The sequence below is a fragment of the Oncorhynchus kisutch genome, linkage group LG26, assembly GCF_002021735.2.
Source record: "Oncorhynchus kisutch isolate 150728-3 linkage group LG26, Okis_V2, whole genome shotgun sequence".
NCBI classification, from domain to species: Eukaryota; Metazoa; Chordata; class Actinopteri; order Salmoniformes; family Salmonidae; genus Oncorhynchus; species Oncorhynchus kisutch.
The window spans coordinates 35,929,608-35,954,047 of NC_034199.2; the positions used below are offsets into that span (position 1 = coordinate 35,929,608).

Genomic DNA, 24,440 nt, shown 5'->3' on the forward strand with positions numbered 1-24,440 from the left:
CAACATCTCAAGACATCAGTCCAGAAGTTAAAGCTTGGTCGCAAATGGGTCTTCCAAATGGACAATGACCCCAAGCACACTTCCAAAGTTCTGGTAAAATGGCTTAAGGACAACAAAGTCAAGGTATTGGAGTGGCCATCACAAGGCCCTGACCTCAATTCTATAGAAAATGTGTGGGCAGAACTGAAAAAGTGTGTGCAAGCAAGGAGGCCTACAAACCTGACTCAGTTACACCAGCTCTGTCAGGAGGAATGGGCCAAAATTCACCCAACTTATTGTGGGAAGCTTGTGCGAAACGTTTGACCCAAGTGAAACAATTTAAAGGCAATGCTACCAAATACTAATTGAGTGCATGTAAATTTCTGACCCACTGGGAATGTGATGAAAGAAATAAAAGCTGAAATAAATCATTCTCTCTACTATTATTCTGACATTTCACATTCTTAAAATGAAGTGGTGATTGACCTAAGACAGGGAATTTTTACTCTGATTAAATGTCAGGAATTGCGAAATACTGAGTTAAAATTTATTTGGCTAAGGTGTATGTAAACTTCCGACTTCAACTGTATGCTGAGCACTTGTTGGCTGCTTTTCCTTCACTCTCCGGTCCAACTCATCCCAAACCATCTCATTTGGGTTGAGGTCGGGTGATTGTGGAGGCCAGGTCATCTGATGCAGCACTCCATCACTCTCCTTGGTCAAATAGCCCTTACACAGCCTGGAGGTGTGTTTTGGGTCAATGTCCTGTTGAAAACCAAATGATAGTCCCACTAAGCGCAAACCAGATGGGATGGCGTATCACTGCAGAATGCTGTGGTAGCCATGCTGGTTAAGTGTGCCTTGAATTTGAAAAAAATCACAGACAGTGTCACCAGCAAAGCACCCCCACACCATCACACCTCCTCCTCCATGCTTCATGTGGGAATCACACATGCAGAGATCATCCAGTCACCTACTCTGCATCTCACAAAGACACAGCGGTTGGAACCACAATTCTCAATTTTGGACTCATCAGACCAAAGGACAGATTTCCACGGTCCAATGGCCATTGCTCGTGTTTCTTGGCCCAAGCTAGTCTCTTCCTCTTATTGGTGTCCTTTACTAATGGTTTCTTTACAGCAATTCCACCATGTAGGTCTGATTCCCGCAGTCTCCTCTGAACAGTTGATGTTGAGATGTCTGTTACTTGAACTTTTTGAAGCATTTATTTGGGCGGCAATCTGAGGTTCAGTTAACTCTAATGAATTTATCCTTTGCAGCAGAGGTAACTCTGGGTCTTCCTTTCCTGTGGTGGTCCTCATGAGAGCCAGTTTCATCGTAGTGCATGATGTTTTTTGCGACTGCACTTGAAGGTTCTTGACATTTTCCGTATTGACTGACCTTCAGGTCTTAAAGTAATGGACTGTCGTTTCTCTTTGCTTATTTGGCCTTTTCTTGCTATCTTCTGTATACCACCCCTACCTTGTCACAACACAATTGACTGGCTCAAACGCAATAAGGAAAGAATTCACTTTGAACAAAACACACCTGTTAATTTAAATGCATTCCCTGTGACTACCTCATGAAGCTAGTTGAGAGAATGCCAAGAGTGTGCAAAGCTGTCATCAAGGCAAAGGGTGGCTACGTTGAAGAATCTCAAATATAAAATATATTTTGGTTCAACAACTTATTTGGTTACTACATGATTCCATTTGTGTTATTTCATATTTGTAATGTCTTCGCTATTATTCTATAATGTAGAAAACAGTAAAAATAAAGAAATATCCTTGAATGAGTAGGTGTGTCCAAACTTTTGACTGGTATTATATACACTGCTCAAAAAATAAAGGGAACACTTAAACAACACAATGTAACAACACAATCAAACTGTCCACTTAGGAAGCAACACTGATTGACAATACATTTCACATGCTGTTGTGCAAATGGAATAGAAAACAGGTGGAAATTATAGGCAATTAGCAAGACACCCCCAATAAAGGAGTGGTTCTACAGGTGGGGACCACAGACCACTTCTCAGTTGCTATGCTTCCTGGCTGATGTTTTGGTCACTTTTGAATGCTGGCGGTACTTTCACTCTCGTGGTAGCATGAGACGGAGTCTACAACCCACACAAGTGGCTCAGGTAGTGCAGCTCATCCAGGATGACACATCAATGCGAGCTGTGGCAAGAAGGTTTGCTGTGTCTGTCAGTGTAGTGTCCAGAGCATGGAGGCGCTACCAGGAGACAGGCCAGTACATCAGGAGACGTGGAGGAGGCCGTAGGAGGGCAACAACCCAGCAGCAGGACCGCTACCTCTGCCTTTGTGCAAGGAGGAGCACTTCCAGAGCCCTGCAAAATGACCTCCAGCAGGCCACAAATGTGCATGTGTCTGCTCAAACGGTCAGAAACAGCCCGATGTCCACAGGTGGGGGTTGTGCTTACAGCCCAACACCGTGCAGGACGTTTGACATTTGCCAGAGAACACCAAGATTGGCAAATTCGCCACTGGCGCCTGTGCTCTTCAAAGATTAAAGCAGGTTCACACAGCACGTGACAGAGTCTGGAGACGCCGTGGAGAACGTTCTGCTGCCTGCAACATCCTCCAGCATGACTGGTTTGGCGGTGGGTAAGTCATGGTGTGGGGTGGCATTTCTTTGGGGTGCCGCACAGCCCTCCATGTGCTCACCAGAGGTAGCCTGACTGCCATTAGGTACCGAGATGAGATCCTCAGACCCCTTGTGAGACCATATGCTGGTGCGGTTGGCCCTGGGTTCCTCCTAATGCAAGACAATGCTAGACCTCATGTGGCTGGAGTGTGCCAGCAGTTTCTGCAAGAGGAAGGCATTGATGCTATGGACTGGCCTGCCCGTTCCCCAGACCTGAATCCAATTGAGCACATCTGGGACATCATGTCTCGCTCCATCCACCAACGCCATGTTGCACCACAGACTGTCCAGGAGTTGGCGGATGCTTTAGTCCAGGTCTGGGAGGAGATCCTTCAGGAGACCATCCGCCACCTCATCAGGAGCATGCCCAGGCGTTGTAGGGAGGTCATACCGGCACGTGGAGGCCACACACTCTAAAAAGGTTATTCAATGGGCTATTTGTCCCTGGCTCAACCTACTGTAGCAGCCTATGCTTCAGCTTCCTTGGCAGCCAAGGGAACTCTCTTCGTATCAAAAGAGCATATCAAAGTCTCAGTTGGGTTAATGTTTAGACAGAAGAACTAATGCACAACTCAGCACTCAAATTTGTTTAAAAATGAATGGGAGACTGAGCAATCGAACTGCATACAAATGCTAAATTCAATCACCTAAATATACAAATACAAACTTACATAAACAAAGTGAATCAACTTGAATGTTCGTTTATTTCTAAAGCAAACCAATGTACATTGAGGCAAATCATTTATCACAGGTGGATGTTAACGAAACCCTTCTGTACAAGTTGTCATGAAAAACTACAACTAAAATAAAACTATCATAAATACAGATATGAATCTTAAATGACAAAACAATAGAAACAAACACAATAACATGCAAAGGGAACAGATTGCTAGGATTAGCTTCTCTTAGGGACCATCATCACCAGCAGATAATGATCCAGATCTTCAGCCAGATCAGCCAATACAGTACTTTCTGTCTTTAACAAAACAATTGGCTTCTCTCTAACACACAATCAAATAAAATTAACATACTTACAAAAGGATGATGGCCCCATTTAAAAACAAACAAAGCAAACAATTAGTGTCATTTTTTAAAATGTTCAACAGATGGAAATAGATGCCACACACTTTACTATGGTAACAAGGCACGCACACACAGTGTACCTTTATAAAGTCACATGCCCAAATATGTAGTACTGTACTAAAGGAGACCCAGTACTGTATATGTCTGCTTGGCATCTTGAGACGGTTAGGTCCTGTACAGTGTACACAGTTGTCTAGGGCAGACAGAGTCTTCGTAGTTCTGTGAGTGTATTCCTGCCAGGTGGCTACCTGTTGTTGTAAAGGCTGACCAAACTGATGCGGTTACAAGTGCACTTCAACAGCGAAAACAGGACCCATCGATTAAAGGCAGCACCAAGTGGATGTGCTGCCCAAAAACATGCAAGTTAATTCGCTAGCGTGCAAAAAAAGTGAGAGAGCCAACCTTTTTATTTCATTACACGAAAGTTGCGAAGTGGTGATTGATCAAGAGTTATGTACAAAATACTTAAATTTGCTCATCATGGTATTTTCTTTATTGCAAAAGCTGTAGTTGCGTGAAAGGAAGGTGATGAGAAGATGGGTGTAATACTGTATTATTATAAACAACTAACATTTGCATCATCGTGGTGGATATTATTGTATCGGTTTGCAAGACAGTTTATTGTAGTTCCTGGAGTAATGGTTTCACATTTTTAAGAGCTGAGAGCTTCTGTATGTACATCTATCCTGTTTTTCAACAGGAGAAGTGATCCAAACATTACTGTGGAAAATGAACATAAACCTAGTTGGGACGGTTTCCTGGACGCATATTAAGACTAGGACTAAAACATACTTTTAATAGATATTCTCCATTGAGAATCGTTTTTAATCCAGGACTAGGAGTCTGTCTCAATGAATCCACTGATCTCCTTCCAAAACTGAGCCTGTAATATTCGCATTATCAATAAGTGTAGGGTTGTTACTTATCAGACAGGTATACGTTATAAACAGCAGCATCAATGCTATAATCTGGCAACATAGGTGGGAAGAGGGAGGAAATAAATAAACGTGACACTTTGGATTTGTTTAGTGTTTTCACTGACAAGTTTGTATGTTGTCATGACTTATAATGGCCCACTCATTCAGTGTGACATCATTAGCAACATGGACATTGAGTAGGTTGTGAACACTCATTCAGTGTGACATCATTAGCAACATGGACATTGAGTAGGTTGTGAACACTCATTCAGTGTGACATCATTAGCAACATGGACATTGAGTAGGTTGTGAACACTCATTCAGTGTGACATCATTAGCAACATGGACATTGAGTAGGTTGTGAACACTCATTCAGTGTGACATCATTAGCAACATGGACATTGAGTAGGTTGTGAACACTCATTCTAATTCTATGAGTTGGAAGTGATCCATTCAATTTCACTTGATTGATTCAGGGAATGTAAAGAAATGTAATGGTGCATTTTCTTCCCTTAATATTTGTTTTTATTTGACAATGGAAATGGAGTTAACCACAACAATAATTGATTGTGAGTTGGAAAGACAGATTTGCTAACTTCAGACACTGTTGCATCTTTACCGCTCTCCTTATTTTGAACAGCTTCAATTTTAGATTGCCAATTTTTGGTTGAAAAAATGAAGGTCACCATCTATTTAAAAACAATACTTCAATTTTTTCTCATGATATAGCCAAGCTATTAGCTGGAAGTTGGCCTCTGATAATGTTTCATTATAATTTCTCCCAAACTAATGGATACTAACAATAAAAAAATAGTGTTAGCTTACCTGGGCTTAAGTTAGTCTTTATAATGATAGACATACGTAACATTTTTTTATTAAAATGTTTCCTTCACTCACTTTTTATAGGATTGTATAACGTCATACCTCAATCGACTAATTCTACTTCATTCGCTGACATATTTGGTTTTCATTGTTCCTAAACTGTTTATAGGGGCTTTGTATCCTCACTGGGCCAGCCATATGATTCTTTATCACAAACCGACTGTCATGTGGTCCCCCTTGACAGGTCTTCCGACCTCAATGGGACTTCCTGGTTAAACGTGAAGGGCCTATTCTACTGTGATGTTTCAGGCTGTGTTTACTCATACAATTGCATTTGAAGGGATGTTTTGTTTTTGCTGAATCAATATCAGGGTATTATTTAGTATTGGACCATACATACCATTCTTATTGGACCATATCATAACCCTTGGTTACGTTTCCATCCCTACACTCTGAATGCTCAACATAATGAATATCTGATCTTTACCTTGCAACACATTGCTAGTGATGCGTCATAATAGCTGGGGGCGGGGGGGGGGGGGGGGGGGGGTCGACAACGACGGGACGAGACAAATGAAGGTACAAGTTCCATGGGGGGAAAAAAGAGCAAAGTAAGTGAAGCGGTGGTTGGAGCGATGAGCAGATCACCCAGGAGTCCAGTGGGGTGAAGGAGAGAAGAAAAGATCAGGAATGGAGAGGTCTGGAAGAGGCACGACTATGAATCTGTCCCAAATGGCACCCTATCCCTATATAGTGCACTACTTCTGGCCAGAGCACAACAGTAGTGCACTATATAGGGAAAAGGATGCCAATTTGGGAAGCAACCTTTCCCCCCTAATTCATATGCACAGTACAGGCAGACGGATGTGTGTTTCCCTCCCTCTGCTCCTACAGCTAGCTGTGTGAAGAGACATCCGAGGAACTGCTGCTGTTGCTGTTGGTTGTCTGAGCCCTCTTGATGTACAAGTTCAGCAGCTTCATCTGCAAGAAGAACAGTTTTGCATTGTTGTGATCATGACAGAAAAGTTACAATGGCACCGTTGTCCCGACCAGGGTTGGTAAAAGTAAGTCACCTGAAATGTCAATATCAAGATGTTGGGTTTGCTTCCTGAATTAACATCTACAATACATTTTAGTACTTTAGCAGACACTCTTACCAGGGCGACTTACAGTATTGAGAACTCAGCGACACAGGACTCAAAATGGAATTTACCCCAACCCTGGTCTAGACCAATCAGATGACAGAAAGCTGTGGCGGTACTGAGGGGACGGGAGAACGGCTGGCGTAGCGTGACAGGCTGAGTGACCTTAGTAACATTTAGCTCATTGTGCCAATTGCGTATTTCCTCACAAAAATGAGGACAACATTGTTTCAAGGTTGACATCTACTAATGAATGGGTAATCATTTTGTAAGTTAATGTTAGCGATAATGTTTTTAAATCGGAGCTAGCTAGGTCATCCAGTGGAATGACAGGCCTGATTAGAGTAGAGCTTGCTAAGGGAAATGTGTGTTATAGTCTACTTACTACGGCGGCTCTAGGATTAGGCTTTGGGCATGGCACTGCTTGGAATGTCGTGAGGGTCCAGAGTCTCTAATAAGGTGTAAACGCTAACTAATTAAACGGTCGCTGTAGCGATGAACCTACGAGCCAATGCTCCGTGACCCTGCTGCTTTCTCAACCCAGCCAAGGTCATTGTGCAACAGGCTCAATCCAGCCAGCACACACTCTCTTACTCTCACTTTCTGCCTGGCCTGCCTGTCAGAAACCAGGAATAGGAGGGGGGAAAGGGGATTCACATTGGATAGTGTTCATAAGGCACAAAACGGAAGAAAACGGTCCGAAACGAGGAAGTACTACCTGAACTTGTCCAATAAGAAACACAGTTTTTCGTTTGCAATTGCACAATGTTTTGCTACAGTGTGTCCTAATGAGTATGACCCTGATGGACTCCAGTGCCCCCGTATGCACTCCAATTACCCTTACTGTACATCCAAACCACACACCACAGACCAAACCAGTCGAAACCAGAGGCGAAATAAAAACCTGGAAAACCGATAAGGGGGTTGTGTTTGGGGGACGTGTGTGTGTGTGAGGACTTTGAGATGCAGACGAGCACATGCCAGTGGTGGGTAGCGTACCTTGCTGCCCGTGAGTAGCTGCAGGTGTGGTTTGAGCTCTTCTCCAATCACGGAGTAGATGGCCACCAGACAGAACACGCTGGCCTTGCGAACACTACTCTCTGTGTTGTCATAGCCCTGGGAACAGACATACAGACTATCACTGGACTGGCTGCCAGCAGGAGAAACACACAGAGAAACAAGCACACACACACACACACACACACACACCGAATCAGCTAGCAGCGAACACACTCGTGAACGAGCACACATAGAACAACAGGTCATTGGGAACGTGGGAGGAGTGGCAGAGGTGTGTGCCCAGGGGCAGAGTACAGGCAAACATTTCCAGGTACAAATAAGGCAAACAGTTCTCACTGTCAAAATATGAACATGAACAAATACAGTGTAGGCCTAGAAACTACCAAGGATGTTTCTACTAGATTTTCTTTCCATGACCACTTACCCTAATCCTGCATCACAGGAGTTCTAAACCAAGTCATCTACAGAGCTAAAACCACTATTTACATTAAGAACAGAGAAACACTTTGTTTTCTGTGCAGTCGCAGGATGATTGAGACATTATCTGTCCACCACTCCATTCACAACTCCACACCTAGAGAGAAACATTTTCAGGAACAAACAGTTCCCACTGTCCAAGTAAGAACATGAACCAATATGGTGCTGATGCAAAAAAAGGATGTTTCTATTTTCCCTCTGCAATGCCCCCTTCACTAGTCCCGCATTCTATATAATAACATAATACATGCCACTGAGCAGACACTTTCTTCAAAAGCAACTTATGCAATTTTACATGTTTTTTATTGAACCTTTATTTACAAAGGTAGTCATGCTGAGATCAAGGTCTCTTTCACAGATGAGACCTATATACACATCAATGCACATCAATATACACATCAATATACACATCAACAATATAAAGTATACACGTCAATATCATCACTATACACATCAATACACATATCAACAATATATAAAACAAAAACAACGGCAATACACGAAAAAGCAAAACACAAGCATAGAAAACAAACAAAGGTCCTGAATCAGCCTTTTGAATTGTCCTAGAGTCACCAACTCATCCAACTTCATAGAGCATTCCACAAGTAAGGTGCAAAAAAAACTAAAAGCAGATTTACCTAACTAGCCACTCCTGAGACCGGGTCTGAAGTAAGGTACGGCGGAGGTTAATGCAGGAGGACTTTATAAACAAAAAGAGTGTAAAGCAAAGAGGGCCGGCCTACTTTCTGTGCCATAATGCAGTGGTGTGTACTGAACCTACGCAGTGTTGTGTACTGAACCTATGCAGTGTTGTGTACTGAACCTATGCAGTGTTGTGTACTGAACCTATGCAGTGTTGTGTACTGAACCTACGCAGTGGTGTGTACTGAACCTATGCAGTGTTGTGTACTGAACCTACGCAGTGGTGTGTACTGAACCTATGCAGTGTTGTGTACTGAACCTATGCAGTGGTGTGTACTGAACCTATGCAGTGTTGTGTACTGAACCAATGCAGTGTTGTGTACTGAACCTACGCAGTGGTGTGTACTGAACCTACGCAGTGTTGTGTACTGAACCTACGCAGTGGTGTGTACTGAACCTATGCAGTGTTGTGTACTGAACCTACGCAGTGTTGTGTACTGAACCTACGCAGTGGTGTGTACTGAACCTACGCAGTGTTGTGTACTGAACCTACGCAGTGGTGTGTACTGAACCTACGCAGTGGTGTGTACTGAACCTACGCAGTGGTGTGTACTGAACCTATGCAGTGGTGTGTACTGAACCTATGCAGTGGTGTGTACTGAACATATCGCCATTAATAATGTGTAGTGTGCTACGATAAACTTTGTCCAATGGCTTCAATACAGTGGCAGCTGCATTCATATAGACAATATCATCATAGTCTATAAACAGTATACATTTCATATGAATAACTATGTAATCCATGCAGAAATTGAACCCACAACCTTCCCACTAGGCACAGACGTCTTCATCTCAACATCTAGTTTGGATTTACATTTGATTGAGTTGCTAACTAAAGTGAATTCATATGGAAATCAACAAAAAATGTAACCATGTCATTGGATTTAGGTTAAAAGTTGTGTGAAAGAAATTAAAAAAATTGACTATTTTTTGCAAATCCAATGTTTGATTCAACTTCATCACATATAAAAACAAATATGAAATGACATGGAAACAACTTTGATTTAACTAGTTTGTGCCCAGTGGGTTGCCGTAACCAGCGTAGCACCACACTCTTACCAAACACTCACATAATGCAAAACAGGACCAGATTCTCACCTGCAGTAGTCCTGGTATGATGTCAGGCAGCAGCTGGTGCAGGGACTCCTTGGTGATGCGTTCGATCACCTTGGTCTGCATCTTGATGGCAGCCAGGTTGATGGGGTAGTCAGCCGTCTGAACGATGGGACACAGCACCTTGATACACTGCTCTGGGTGGATGGAGCTGGCTAGGGTGGAGGCAGACTCCTCCGCTGCTCTTACCACCTACGGGGGAAGTGGAGGGAGAAGGTTTATATGGTGATTTATATCATGGGTTTGATGACAGAGAACTGCTCTGGGTGTAACAGTGATAAGAGAGACCATGTGGAAGATATGACAGAAGCAAGAATGGACTTAGTATACAGAGAGAACAGGACTGGTACCGAGCCTTGGGGGACACCAGGGAGTATAAATATAAGGAGTTGCACCTCCTTGTGGGAGTCTTTGTGTGCCTCCAGGGTCTTCATGATGGTGAGTTCAGCGTAGTTCTTGAAGCGGGCCGGCTGGTTCCGCAGTATCTCCTTCAGTACCCTCAGTGCCATGGCCCGGATAGTGTACTGCATGGGAGGGTAACAAGCCACCATTACAAACCATACATGCATTCTTGCTCACAGACATGCACCCCTGCTCACAGACATGCACCCCTGCTCACAGACATGCACCCCTGCTCACAGACATGCACCCCTGCTCACAGACATGCACCCCACACCCACACTCCAAAAGCCATATCTTTCAGCTTCAGAATGTTTTACATTTGCAGCTAAACAAATAATCAGTGAGGTAGTTGGGGATGCAGTCTTATTATTATGTATGAATGTGTTTGTCACAATAATAATCACCATCATTGCAAGTAAAACCTTCCAACTAGCTGCAGTCTGTCTGTCATGTCAGAACTAGTAAAAGTAAAGGATCCCTACGTCTTTATCCCCCAGTGTCTCCAGGAGCAGTAGGAGGATGGTCTTGAAGTGTTCGTCCCACACGGCCAGGCTGTCCTCCCGGGTGATCTTCAGGAGCTCCACCAGCGCCCCTTTACGCTCCTCCACGCGTTCATTGTGATTTGACAGTTCCTTCAGCAGGTCTGCAACCAGGTCCGAGTGGTCCTGGGAACCTGGGGAGAGGACAGAGGAGAAGACTGGGTGAGTGGTCCGGTTCATATAACACTCAGCCCTAGCTAGCTAGTAACCCCATGTACCAACAAAAAAGCAAGTGACAAGGAAATGGATGGCAATGGAAACAGCATCTCTACCTGGAGCAAAGCCCTTAGAGAGCACCATCTTGTTTTCACCACTGCTGTCCTGCCGACGGCCTGTAGAGGAGGGAAGAAGTGGGAGAGGAGGGAGGAAGACAATCAGACTCACTTTTCAATGCAGATAAAGGGCCATCCTAATCCCAATGTTTTTGGTCTAAACATTCCATCACTTTGGTTTCAGCCAGCATGTAACACTAGGATGGACCAAATCTATTCTTTCTTTGTGTTGCCTAAACCTGTAGACGTCACACCATCATGTCATGACATCACAGGATGGATCAGAGGTGGTCAACATGGAGGTGGAGTCACAGGATCAAGGTTCAAGCAGAGGTCAAAGGTGACTCACAGTCTCTAAACTGCTCCACGTCGTCATCAAACACGGCCTCCTTCAGGGCGCTCTTGTCGTAGGATGAGGTGATGGTGTCTCCGTATCCGTAGGGGGCGAACTCCCTGGTTCGCGGCCCAGAGAAGGAGCGGGGGGACGGGGTGTTGAGAAGGGAGGTCTTGTTATCCAGGGCCGTACGCCCACCCTCCACCACATCCAGCCCCAGGCGGGCATCAGAGCCTGGAGAGGGCGCCACACCTTCCCGTCCCGCCTGGGGGGAGAGAGAGAACACGGTTAGTCTCAGACGTGGAATTGGTTATGACATCCAGGGCAGTGGGGGCTGCTGAGGGAGGACGGCTCATAGTAATATTTGGAATGGTGTAAATGGAATGGCATCAAACACATGGTAACCATGTGTTTGATGTATTTGATACCATTCCACTAATTCCGCTCCAGACATTACAATGTGCCTGTCCTCCCCAATTAAGGGGTCACCAACCTGCTGTGAACCAGAAAGGTATATAGGAACGCAACATGAAGTCCTGGTCCAGTATCCACAAAGCATCTCAGAGTACGAGTGCTGATCAGCACTTCTACTCTGAGATGCTTTGTGGATATGGGCACTGGGCTCTTTCCCAATTTGTTTGTCTTCATGTCCTCTCTCTTCGCCTCTTACTCAAAATTCATTAGAGGAGGTGAAAGGGGTGGGACTTTGGATGTATCCTCCTATGCGTTTTGATAAGGGGCGAGGAGAGAGGACACTTCCAATGCAGAGGTTGGGACTCACAGCATCGTCCCTCTTCCCTCTCAACTCGTTGAGGTCCTCCTGGCTGCGGTAGCTGAAGCTCTGGATGGCCTCTGTGACCCCTCGCAGGGAGCTGTAGATCTCATCAGAGTTCATGTTCTCTGTGTCATACTCCAACATACTAAGGAGACAGAACAGGAAGAGAGGATTTATATAAAGTGTCCCTCAGGACAGCAGACACACAAACAGTAAAGCTGCACACACACATGAATACACTTATAAGGACACTTGCTGTTTCAGTCTGACACCGTACAAGAGGTCAATGCTTCTGCAAGCTAAGTAGATGACCTTCAGACAGATAGGTAAAGATGTATTCTGGGCAAAGCTCTGAAAATGGATGATGGTGTGTGATGTTCTAACTACCCAATTTGTCACTTGTAAGGGATTAGTTAGGAGGGACTGATACATCCCCAGAGAACATTGACACCATAGTGCAAAAAGAGACAACAAAAAAAAGGAAAATGTTCCCTATGTTCCCAAACCCATTTGGTCGAGGAAATATTGGGAGGATAACAGAAGCACGACGTGTCACTTCCTGTCCTGCCCATCCTAGGGAACTGAGGCTCCGCCCCTAGGTGTGTTACCTGGGAGAGTACGCTCTGCGGAGGACCCTGAGGGCGGGGCCGGCGGGGGTGGAGTGAGGTGGAGGAGGATGAGGGGGAGGAGGGTGCTTAGGTAGCCCATCGCCACTCCAACACCCACCCCACAACCGACTGTGGCCACAGACGAACGGGCGGAGAAGGAGAGAACGGGACAGGGTGGGGGCAACAACACAAGGGGCCACAGACACAGAGGAGAGAGAGAGAAAGAAGGAAGGAAAAATAGAGAAAGAAGAAGGGAGGAGTGCAGCACAGAGAGAGAGAGGAGGGAAGAGAAAAATAAACTATAGTCTGAGTTGTGGTTAGAGGTTGGCATGCGTTAATATGAGTAGAGTATTAGAATGCATGGTGAAGGAGAACAAGCCCTCAGTCAGTCAAGCAGCGCTCTGTGGTTTAGCCATGCATTAGGAGACAAACAGACACTGGCACCTGTGGATGGAGGTCAGAGAAGGTGGGTACGTACCTGGGAGATAGCCCCCCATGGGAGCAGTTGGTTGGGGAAGTGAGAGGGCTGGTCCGGCTTGGGGGGTGCCGGCTTGGGGTCCGCCCAATAGTGTTGCTGGGAGAACTCTGAGAAAGAAAGAGACAAACATGTTTATAAATGGTAAATATGCACCAAAAATAAAATATTACTAATGACCTCACCAAAATTGATAAGGCTGCTAGTGTAAACAGATCCCCCTCCCTTTTATCCCTGCTTGTACTCATTTACCACGCTGCTGGTGTTGCTGGAGTTCTTCAGGTGGTTCTGAAGCAGCTTGGTGGCCCCGTCCTGGAAGGTCTTGGGCAAGGCTCCCAGCAGCATGGTGAACTCTGGAGTGTTCAGCTCAAACAGAGAGATCAGCACAACCTGGGCTGCCTGGGGGGCAGAGGGACATACAGTAGTAAATTGTGGGTTATGGACTGTCTGGGGGACAGATAGGGGGACAGGGACATATAGTCAATAGTGGGTTAGGGGCTACAAGGGGGACAGATAGGGGGAACAGGGACATATAGTCAATAGTGGGTTAGGGGCTACATGGGGGACAGGTAGGGGGAACAGGGACATAGATAATAGTGGGTTAGGGGCTACATGGGGGACAGATAGGGGGAACAGGGACATAGATAATAGTGGGTTAGGGGCTACATGGGGGACAGATAGGGGGAACAGGGACATAGATAATAGTGGGTTAGGGGCTACATGGGGGACAGATAGGGGGAACAGGGACATAGATAATAGTGGGTTAGGGGCTACATGGGGGACAGATAGGGGGAACAGGGACATAGATAATAGTGGGTTAGGGGCTACATGGGGGACAGATAGGGGGAACAGGGACATAGATAATAGTGGGTTAGGGGCTACATGGGGGACAGATAGGGGGAACAGGGACATATAGTCAATAGTGGGTTAGGGGCTACATGGGGGACAGATAGGGGGAACAGGGACATAGATAATAGTGGGTTAGGGGCTACATGGGGGACAGATAGGGGGAACAGGGACATATAGTCAATAGTGGGTTATGTATTCTTACAGGGAAGCTCTTTGCTCCTCCAGGAACTAAAATGAATTTGTCAGCTAACCATACCAGTGGAGAGACTTGGATGTACACCTTGAAACTGCTGTGTCTGTAGTGGTATATACTGAATAAAACAGTACAGAGAAACAGTCCAAAAATCGAAATCACAGTTGATCACATTGTCAAACACGGTTTTGCAACTTCTACTGTAATATACATTTGTGGTGAGTGACATCATGCTTTAAAAACTAAATATTAAATTCACAAGTACTTCATTCTAGCAGGTTAGACATTGCTTATAACAAGGACTGAGACATTACCTTAATAAATACAAAACCATTTTAAATAATTAAAGTAATTCTTTCTACTAGAAACGACCATGTCAGCATGCATATGTAGAGGCTGTTAATGTGGTTCAAAACAGACAATGTGTTAGGCACAGAACAAAAGGGAAAATAGCATTCAAGTTTTCACATTGTTATTCAGCGATGATATCGGTCGGTAGAACTTAGAACAAGCAACAATCCATTCACATACTCCTGAGACCTAATGACCTAAATTCTTTGTTGTATTGTAGTAGTGTTCTGTTGGCGAACAACAGCAGTTTTACTTTCAAACCTGCCCATTTATCCAGAATCAAATTCGCAAGGCATAGCTACTGTAGGTTAAAGCGAGCAGTAGAAAGGGCTAGAGCGTGAAGGTGAGGTAAAAAAGGCAAGGCCACACTTGAGATCATTTCACACTCTTTGAGGCAGCTAGGCATCTGTGCAGCTCGGCAGGCGGTGCGTGCTTGGCGGTGGACAGTGATTGGTTGATGAGGCACTACCTGCTTACACCTCTCTTCCAGTTGACCCTCCCCGGCCTGCTGGGACAGTAAGGCTGCAGTACTGGACCTGCCTGATAGCTCCTCCACCACCCAGTTATGAAGGGTCTGGGGCACAGTGGCAGGGAGGTAGAATTATGGGTATTGTAGTTTTGACAAAGGAAAGCAGATGTTTATAGTAGTACACTACTATAAACATAGACAGGGTTATAGCTGTTAACAGGGTCCTCCTGTGGGATGCAAGTGGGGTATATAAAGTTTGTTTCTATTATAAAACAATTAAAAGCAGGAAAATAATATTTATTTCCCATTCCTTTAAAGATTATTTTTAGGCTAGCTGTTTTTAATACCCTACAGTGTAAGGTACGTCCTGTGTTAAAAACTAGTTGAGGACTTAAATTGGAACTAGCAGTGGTGGAAAAACAAACAACCCAAGAGTGAACACATGTCCTGCCACAGAACAGAGAGATAGCAGAGTCTTATCACCAGGTCATTTCTGGTGGAACATGGCTTCATTGCCAACACAGTTAATAAGAACATAAACAAATACAAACATAAAATCTGTAGTAATTGAAATGACGTAAATCCCTGTGTATCGATAGCTACATAACTACATTTTAATATGGATAACATTTAAAAACTGTTCAATGCATTTCTTCTAAAGGAGGGTGTCTGAGTTTTGCTAAGAGTTAACAATAACTGATGACAGACTTAATCAAAGCGAACCTTTCCTAAAAAAAAAGTAAAGCTGAGGAAGTAATCCAGCTGCTGTACTATTAGCATTGCAGTATTATCATTGTTTTCTGCCTGGAGAGCATGTCATTCAGATGGTATTTATTAAGCAGACCCTTGGGACTATGCCATAACTAGTAGGTCCTACTTTCCACTGAGACATACAGTGCCTATAGTCTACAAACCCCTTGGATTCCTTCACATTTTATTGTGTTACAAAGTGGGATTCAAATGGATTTAACTGTCATTTTCTGTCAACGATCTGTACAAAACACTTCGTACTGTCAAAGTGAAAAGGTTATTTCATTTTTTGGATTAATGAAAAATAAAACACTAATATACCTTAATTATAAGTATTCAACCCTCCCTGAGTCAATAAATGTTAGAAACACCTTTGTCAGCGATTACAGCTGTGAGTCTTCCTGGGTAAGTCTCATAAGAGCTTTGCACACCTGTATTGTGCAATATTTGCATTACTCTTTTCAGAATTCTTCAAGCTCTGTCAAGGTGTTGGGGAGCATGGCTAGACAGCCATTTTCAAGTCTTGCCATAGACTGCCAAGTAGATTTAAGTCAAAACTGTAACTTCGCAACTCCAGGTCTTCTTGGTAAGCAACTCCAGTAGATTTGGCTTTGTATTTAAGGTTATTGTCCTGCTGAAAGGTGAATTCCTCTCCCAGTGTCTGGTGGATAGCAGACTGAACCAGGTTTTCCTCTGGGCTTTTGCCTGTGCTAAGCTCTATTCAGTTTCTTTTTATCCCCAAAAAAAACTCCCTTGTCCTTGCCGATGTCAAGCATACCCATAACATGACGGAGGCCGTTTCTCAGTGATGTGCTGGATTTGCCCCAAACATAAGGCTTTGCATTTAGGCCAAACAGTGTATTACTTTATTGTGACGGCACAATAATGACCTAAATGACATAGAGAAATTAATAATTACATATAAATACAATGGAAATATTCCAAAACATGTTAATGTTGTTTCATACATTAACATGTTTTGGAATATTTTCATTCTGTTTATTTGTAATTATTCCTTTCCCTCTGTCATTTAGGTTATTATTGTGGCGTCACTATAATGTTGTTGATCTATCCTCAATTATATCCCATCCCAGGCATTGAATTCTGTAGCTGTTTAAAAGCACCAATGGCCTCATGGTGACATCCCTAAGCATGTTTCCTTCCTGTCCTGCAGCTCAGTTCAGGAGGACGACTGCAATCATCCAGTTCAGGAGGACGACTGTATTAAACCGCCCATGTGTCTGGGTGGTTTAATACTGCATCCACAGCATAATTATTAACTTGACCATGCTTTACGAGATATTCAATGTCTAATTTGTTATTGTAACCCATCTACCAATCAATGCCCTTCTGTATGCTTACGAAAAGCTCCCTGGTCTGTAGTTGAATTTGTGCTTGAAATTCAATACTTGACTGAGGGACCTTACAGATGTTGTATGGGGGACAAAAGAAGAGGTAGTCATTAAAAATCATATCAACCCCTATTATTTCACACAGAGTGAGTCCATATAACTTATTATGTGACTTGTTAAGCCCAAGTTTACTTCTGAATAACTTAGCCTTGCCTCGACAAAGTGGGTGAATACCTATGCAACGACTATATTTTAGTTATTTAATTTGAATGAATTTATAAAATGTGTAGATTTTTTTTCTTCACTTTGACATTATGTTGACAGTGTTTTGTGTAGATCAATTACAAAAAAATTACAATTAAACCTAGTTCAATCCCACTTTGTTACGCAACAACATGTGAAAACATTTCAAGTGGTTGTAGACTTTCTATAGGCACTGCACCTTCCTGACGTCGGAGCTCTTGGGCTCTGTGGTCCAGGTAATGATGCGAGATACAGCCAGTCGTGTTTCACTGGAGTTGACAAAGTCTGTCGGATCCATCTGTCTTGCCAGTGATTCTATGTACTTCAGAATGGCCACCTTCACCTGCAAGATACACAGATGGTTTAGCTTCAAGATTCACACAGTATTTAGCTACATGATTCACACAGACTGTTAATCTACATGATTCACACAGAGTGTTAAGCTACATGATTCATACAGTTTTAAGCTACACGTTTCACACAGAGTGTTAAGCTACACGATTCACACAAAGTGTTAAGCTACACGATTCATACAGTGTGTTAAGCTACATGATTCATACAGAGTGTTAAGCTACATGATTCATACAGTGTTAAGCTACACGATTCACACAGTGTTAAGCTACATGATTCATACAGAGTGTTAAGCTACATGATTCATACAGAGTGTTAAGCTACATGATTCACACAGAGTGTTAAGCTACATGATTCATACAGAGTGTTAAGCTACATGATTCACACAGGAATTTAGCAAGTTTACTTTTAAAATATTTGACAATATCACCATGGCACTGTGTCTACTGGTATTTGAAATCATAAACTCTTAGACCCTGAGCCAATCCCTAAAACAAACAGAAAATCATCTAGCTAGGTAACATTCTATGCAAACTGTACCTTGAGGTTGGGTGTCTGTGTCTGGTCAACAATGAACCTCATCAGGATGTTGAACTGGTGATCAAACGGAAAAGACTCCCTAAGGAGAACAAAACAGAAAACACTAAAAGTTACTACATGCCCTCCCGATGTCACAGGAAGGCCAGAAAGATCATCAAGGACAACAACCACCCGAGCCACTGCCTGTTCACCCCGCTATCATCCAGAAGGCGAGGTCAGTACAGGTGCATCAAAGCGGGGACCGAGAGACTGAAAAACAGCTTCTATCTCAAGGCCATCAGACTGTTAAACAGCCATCACTAACATTGAGTGGCTGCTGCCAACATACTGACTCAACTCTAGCCACTTTAATAATGGAAAAATGTATGTATCAATTTATCACTAGCCACTTTATATAATGTTTACACACCCTACATTACTCATCTCATATGTATATACTGTACTCTATACCATCTACTGCATCTTGATGTAATTAAATGGATCACTAGCCACTTTAAACAATGCCACTTAATATAATGTTCTCATACCCTACATTACTCATCTCATATGTATATACTGTACGCTATACCATCTACTGCATCTGCCATCTTGATGTAATGTATCACTAGCCACTTTAACTTCCCTAGGGTAGGGGGCAGCATTTGGAATTTTGGATGAAAAGCATGCCCAAATTAAACTGCCTTCTACTCAGGCCCAGAAGATAGGATATGCATATAATTAGTAGATTTGGATAGAAAACACTCTAAAGGATTTTTTGTTGTTGTTGTAGTTTTCTATTCAATGCCATTACAGTATCCATTGATTAGGCCCTAAATTGCAGTTCCTATGCCTTCCACTAGATGTCAACAGTCTTTAGAAATTGTTTCAGGCTTGTATTCTGAAAAATTAGGGAGTAAGAACAGTCTGAATGAGTGGACACTGCCGTGTCACAGAGCTTTTTCATGCACGCGACCAGAGAGAGTGCCTTTCTTGTTTACCTTTTATATTGACAACGTTATTGTCCGGTTGAAACTGGAAGTCTTCCGACTAGCTTGGAAAGACAGTACCGTGCAGTACCGAAGAGCCCTTACTGCTGCTCGATCATCCTATTTTTCAAACTTAATTGAGGAAAATAAGAACAATCCGAAATTCCTTTTTGATACTGTCGCAAAGCTAACTAAAAAGCAGTATTCCCCAAGAGAGGATGACTTTCACTTTAGCAGTGATAAATTCATGAACTTCTTTGAGGAAAAGATTATGATTATTAGAAAGCAAATTACAGACTCCTCTTTAAATCTGCGTATTCCTTCAAAGCTCAGTTGTCCTGAGTCTGCACAACTCTCCCAGGACCTAGGATCAAGAGAGACGCTCAAGTGTTTTAGTAATATATCTCTTGACACAATGATGAAAATAATCATGGCCTCTAAACCTTCAAGCTGCATACTGGACCCTATTCCAACTAAACTACTGAAAGAGCTGCTTCCTGTGCTTGGCCCTCCTATGTTGAACATAATAAACGGCTCTCTATCCACCGGATGTGTACCAAACTCACTAAAAGTGGCAATAATAAAGCCTCTCTTGAAAAAGCCAAACCTTGATCCAGAAAATATAAAAAACTATCGGCCTATATCGAATCTTCCATTCCTCTCAAAATTTTTAGAAAAGGCTGTTGCGCAGCAACTTACTGCCTTCCTGAAGACAAACAATGTATACGAAATGCTTCAGTCTGGTTTTAGACCCCATCATAGCACTGAGACGGCACTTGTGAAGGTGGTAAATGACATTTTAATGGCATCGGACCGAGGCTCTGCATCTGTCCTCGTGCTCCTAGACCTTAGTGCTGCTTTTGATACCATCGATCACCACATTCTTTTGGAGAGATTGGAAACCCAAATTGGTCTACACGGACAAGTTCTGGCCTGGTTTAGATCTTATCTGTCGGAAAGATATCAGTTTGTCTCTGTGAATGGTTTGTCCTCTGACAAATCAACTGTAAATTTCGGTGTTCCTCAAGGTTCCGTTTTAGGACCACTATTGTTTTCACTATATATTTTACCTCTTGGGGATGTTATGGCACATATTGCACTTCTACTTTCTTCTCCAACACTGTGTTTTTGCATTATTTAAACCAAATTGAACATATTTCATTACTTATTTGAGACTAAATTGATTTTATTGATGTATTATATGAAGTTAAAATACAAGTGTAGGGCCTCCCGGGTGGCGCAGTGGTTAAGGGCGCTGTACTGCAGCGCCAGCTGTGCCATCAGAGACTCTGGGTTCGCGCCCAGGCTCTGTCGTAACCGGCCGCGACCGGGAGGTCCGTGGAGCAACGCACAATTGGCCTAGCGTCGTCCGGGTTAGGGAGGGCTTGGCCGGTAGGGATGTCCTTGTCTCATCGCGCACCAGTGACTCCTGTGGCGGGCCGGGCACAGTGCACGCTAACCAAGGTTGCCAGGTGCACAGTGTTTCCTCCGACACATTGGTGCGGCTGGCTTCCGGGTTGGATACGCACTATGTTAAGAAGCAGTGCGACTTGGTTGGGTTGTGTATCGGAGGATGCATGACTTTCAACATTAGTCTCTCCCGAGCCCGTACGGGAGTTGTAGCGATGAGACAAGATTGTAGCTTCTAAAACGATTGGATACCACGAAATTGGGGAGAAAAAGGGGTGAAATTCCAAAACAATAAAAAAATGTTTTTAAAAGTGTTAATTCAGTATTGTTGTAATTGTTGTCTTCATTACAAATATATAAAAATCAGCTGATTAATTGGTATCGGCTTTTTTTGGTCCTCCAATAATTGGTATCGGCGTTGAAAAATCATAATCGGTCGACCTCTAGTCTTGAGATGTTTATTTATTTATTTTTTATTTTTTATTTTTTATTTTTACAGGGACAGTGCACATTAATCAACATTTCAGTAAAAGTGCCGGTTTTAGCCAACCGGCTAATTTTCAACCGCAGTCCCTGGGCAGGTTATTAAAAACAATTACAATATAGACAATAGCAACATAGAACAAGCAAGACATAGCATACAGACAGAGCAACATAGGACAAGCAAGACGTAGCATACAGACAGAGCAGCATAAAACAAAAAGCAGCAAGACAAAATTCATAAAAGCAACAACGTGTTTCCACACCTCACAAGCTACAGACAACAGACAACATGGAGTGGCAACACACAGCTAGGGACCATGTTCACAAATCTGATTGACCTTTAGCCATGTCTTCAAGCATTTTGTGAAAGTGTGATATGTGGTGCAGTTATGTGTGTCTGATGGCAGTGTATTCCAGACATGGGAAGCTCTCACAGAGAATGCAGATTTACTAAAGGTGCTTTTCCTTAGGGGAACTATACAGTCACCTCTCATGGCAGACCTTGTGGATCTGCTGCCATATGTCTGGGTTTTCTGTTTAACAAAAATATTGAGTGGAGGGGGAGCCAGGCCATTGAGGATCTTGAATACAAGACATGCGTCGGTGTATTGCACAAGATTTTCCCAACTCAAGAGCTCATGCTTTCTAAGGATGTGACAATGATGATGGCTATTGGGCTTCCTATCAAGCACTTTGAGAGCCTGTTTGTAGACAGACTGAATAGGTTTTAATGTTGTACAGCAAGCTTGGGCCCAACTAGTCAAGCAGTATGTTAAGTGGGGGAGTATCATAGATTTGAAGTACAGTTTTGCTACCTCTGTAGTCATACAATTTCGTATAAATCGGAAATTAGCTAGGTTGAATTTGGTTATTTGAATTACCTTTTTCACATGCTTTTTAAAAGAGAGGTTGGAATCAAGTATGATGCCAAGGTACTTAAAATCGGATACCACCTGGAGCTTCTCCCCTGACACATAGACATCTGGCTCAGTAGCATCTGTTGCCCTCTTTGTGAAGAACATGCAAACAGTTTTTTTCACATTGAGATGCAAACACGAGTCACTGAGCCACTTTGTAACCTGGACCATTACAGTAGTGAGTTCTTGTGCAGCTTGTTGTTTGCTCTTTGCATGCACATATATCACTGTATCATCTGCATACATTTGAACTTCAGACCCAGTACAGACAGAAGGCAGATCATTAATGTACAGGCTGAACAGGAGGGGCCCCAGTATTGACCCTTGGGGCACGCCCACATCATAGCTACGAGTGGGCGACAGCTCATTGCTCACTCTGACACACTGAGTTCTGCCTTCAAGGTATGATTTCATCCATCAGGGGAAAAGTTGAACTTGGACAATTTTGTGATGAGAATCTCATGGTTAACAGTATCAAAAGCCTTCCTTAGGTCCAGAAACACAGCCCCAACAGCACCCCCTTTGTCCATCTTGGACTTCACATTTTCCAGAAGAAAGCAGTTGGCCGTTTCTGTGGAGTGTTTCGCTCTGAAGCCAAACTGCATGGAGTGTAATGTGAAGGGGCTGTTGTTGAGGTGGGCAATCAGTTGTTCTGCTACACACTTTTCAACAACCTTTGACACCACAGGTAATATACTAATGGGCCTGTAGTTACTCACGTTAGCAGGGTCTCCTGATTTAAAGATGGCCGTTATTATGGCCGACTTCCATACCCTTGGAAACACACCGAGACCAATAGATGTGTTGGTGACCTTAGTAATGGGACCAATGAGTGACTCTTTGTAGTTTTTAAGAAAGGTAGAGTCCATCCCAAACACATCTTTGGCTTTAGAGTTCTTTAGTGAGCTAATCACCTTGTTCAATATATCCACATAATTTTTCTTCCTCATGATGCCATTTATTTTGTGAAGTGCACCAGTCCCTCCTGCAGCAAAGGACCCCCACAACATGATGCTGCCACCCCCGTGCTTCACGGTTTGGGTGGTGTTCTTCAGCATGCAAGCCTCCCCTTTTTCCTGCAAACATAACGATGGTCATTATGGCCAAACAGTTCTATTTTTGTTTCGTCAGATCAGAGGACATTTCTCCAAAAAGTACGATCTTTGTCCCCATGTGCAGTTGCAAACCGTAGTCTGGCTTTTTTGCACATTGGTTTTGGAGCAGTGGCTTCTTCTGGGATTGATTTGCACTTTTCTCACCAAAGTACGTTCATCTCTAGGAGACAGAACGCGTCTCCTTCCTGAGCGGTATGATGGCTGCGTGGTCCCATGGTGTTTATACTTGCGTACTATTGTTTGAACAGATGAAGTGGTACCTTCAGGCATTTGGAAATTGCTCCCAAGGATGAACCAGACTTGTGGAGGTCTACAAATTTTTTCTGCAGTCTTGGCTGAATTATTTAGATTTTCCCATGATGTCAAGCAAAGAGGCACTGAGTTTGAAGGTAGGCCATGAAATACATCCACAGGTACACCTCCAATTGACTCAAATGATGTCAATTAGCCTAACAGAAGCTTCTAAAGCCATGACATAATTTTCTGGAATTTTACAAGCTGTTTAAAGGCACAGTCAACTTAGTGTATGTAAACTTCTGACCCACTGGAATTGTGATACAGTGAATTATAAGTGAAATAACCTCTCTGTAAACAATTGTTGGAAAAATTACTTGTGTCATGCACAAAGTAGATGTCCTTACCGACTTGCCAAAACTATAGTTTGACAAGAAATTTGTGGAGTGGTTGAAAAACGAGTTTTAATGACTCCAACCTGTGTATGTAAACTTCCGACTTCAACTGTATTATAGTTGAATGTAAATATAAACATTTTATGATTTATGGACAAACTACAGCAAAACACAGTATTTTGTGTTTTATTCAAACAAGTTTGGTTTTCTAAATTATGTTTTACATAAAATGACCTGAGAATCTGAATTTGGTGTGAAAATGTACAAAATTCAGGCGGAAATGTAAAATGTATTTCAAATGAGACACTTTCCCAAAAACTAGACATCTTAATCCTCAGAATGATAGTTGACCATGGTTTTGTAACTCATTTTGCTATAGACATTTTAAAACTGGTTTCATGAGAAACCCTCAAGTGCTCGAACAATGTTTAAAAGGTGTGTAAAAAGACAATATCCAAGCAAAGCACAGTTTGGTTTGGGTCGGCATTGCGTGAAA

General features: G+C 43.1%; 1 protein-coding gene across 1 annotated transcript in view; it reads right to left on the reverse strand.

Annotated features, from left to right (window-relative positions):
• Nucleotides 1–3,331: 3,331 nt before the first annotated feature.
• Nucleotides 3,332–24,440, reverse strand: part of LOC109870717 (CLIP-associating protein 1-like) — a 121,605-nt gene continuing 100,496 nt past the window's right edge. Inside the window, exons 28-40 of the mRNA XM_031805554.1 lie at nt 18,426–18,504; nt 17,734–17,877; nt 13,580–13,726; nt 13,331–13,437; nt 12,853–12,981; nt 12,251–12,389; nt 11,485–11,734; nt 11,136–11,195; nt 10,807–10,997; nt 10,318–10,446; nt 9,908–10,114; nt 7,610–7,726; nt 3,332–6,449 (exon numbers count right to left, since the gene is read on the reverse strand). Of these exons, the coding sequence (XP_031661414.1) occupies nt 6,363–6,449; nt 7,610–7,726; nt 9,908–10,114; nt 10,318–10,446; nt 10,807–10,997; nt 11,136–11,195; nt 11,485–11,734; nt 12,251–12,389; nt 12,853–12,981; nt 13,331–13,437; nt 13,580–13,726; nt 17,734–17,877; nt 18,426–18,504 (1,786 nt within the window). The 3' untranslated portion in view covers nt 3,332–6,362. The remainder of the gene's footprint in view (nt 6,450–7,609; nt 7,727–9,907; nt 10,115–10,317; nt 10,447–10,806; nt 10,998–11,135; nt 11,196–11,484; nt 11,735–12,250; nt 12,390–12,852; nt 12,982–13,330; nt 13,438–13,579; nt 13,727–17,733; nt 17,878–18,425; nt 18,505–24,440) is intronic.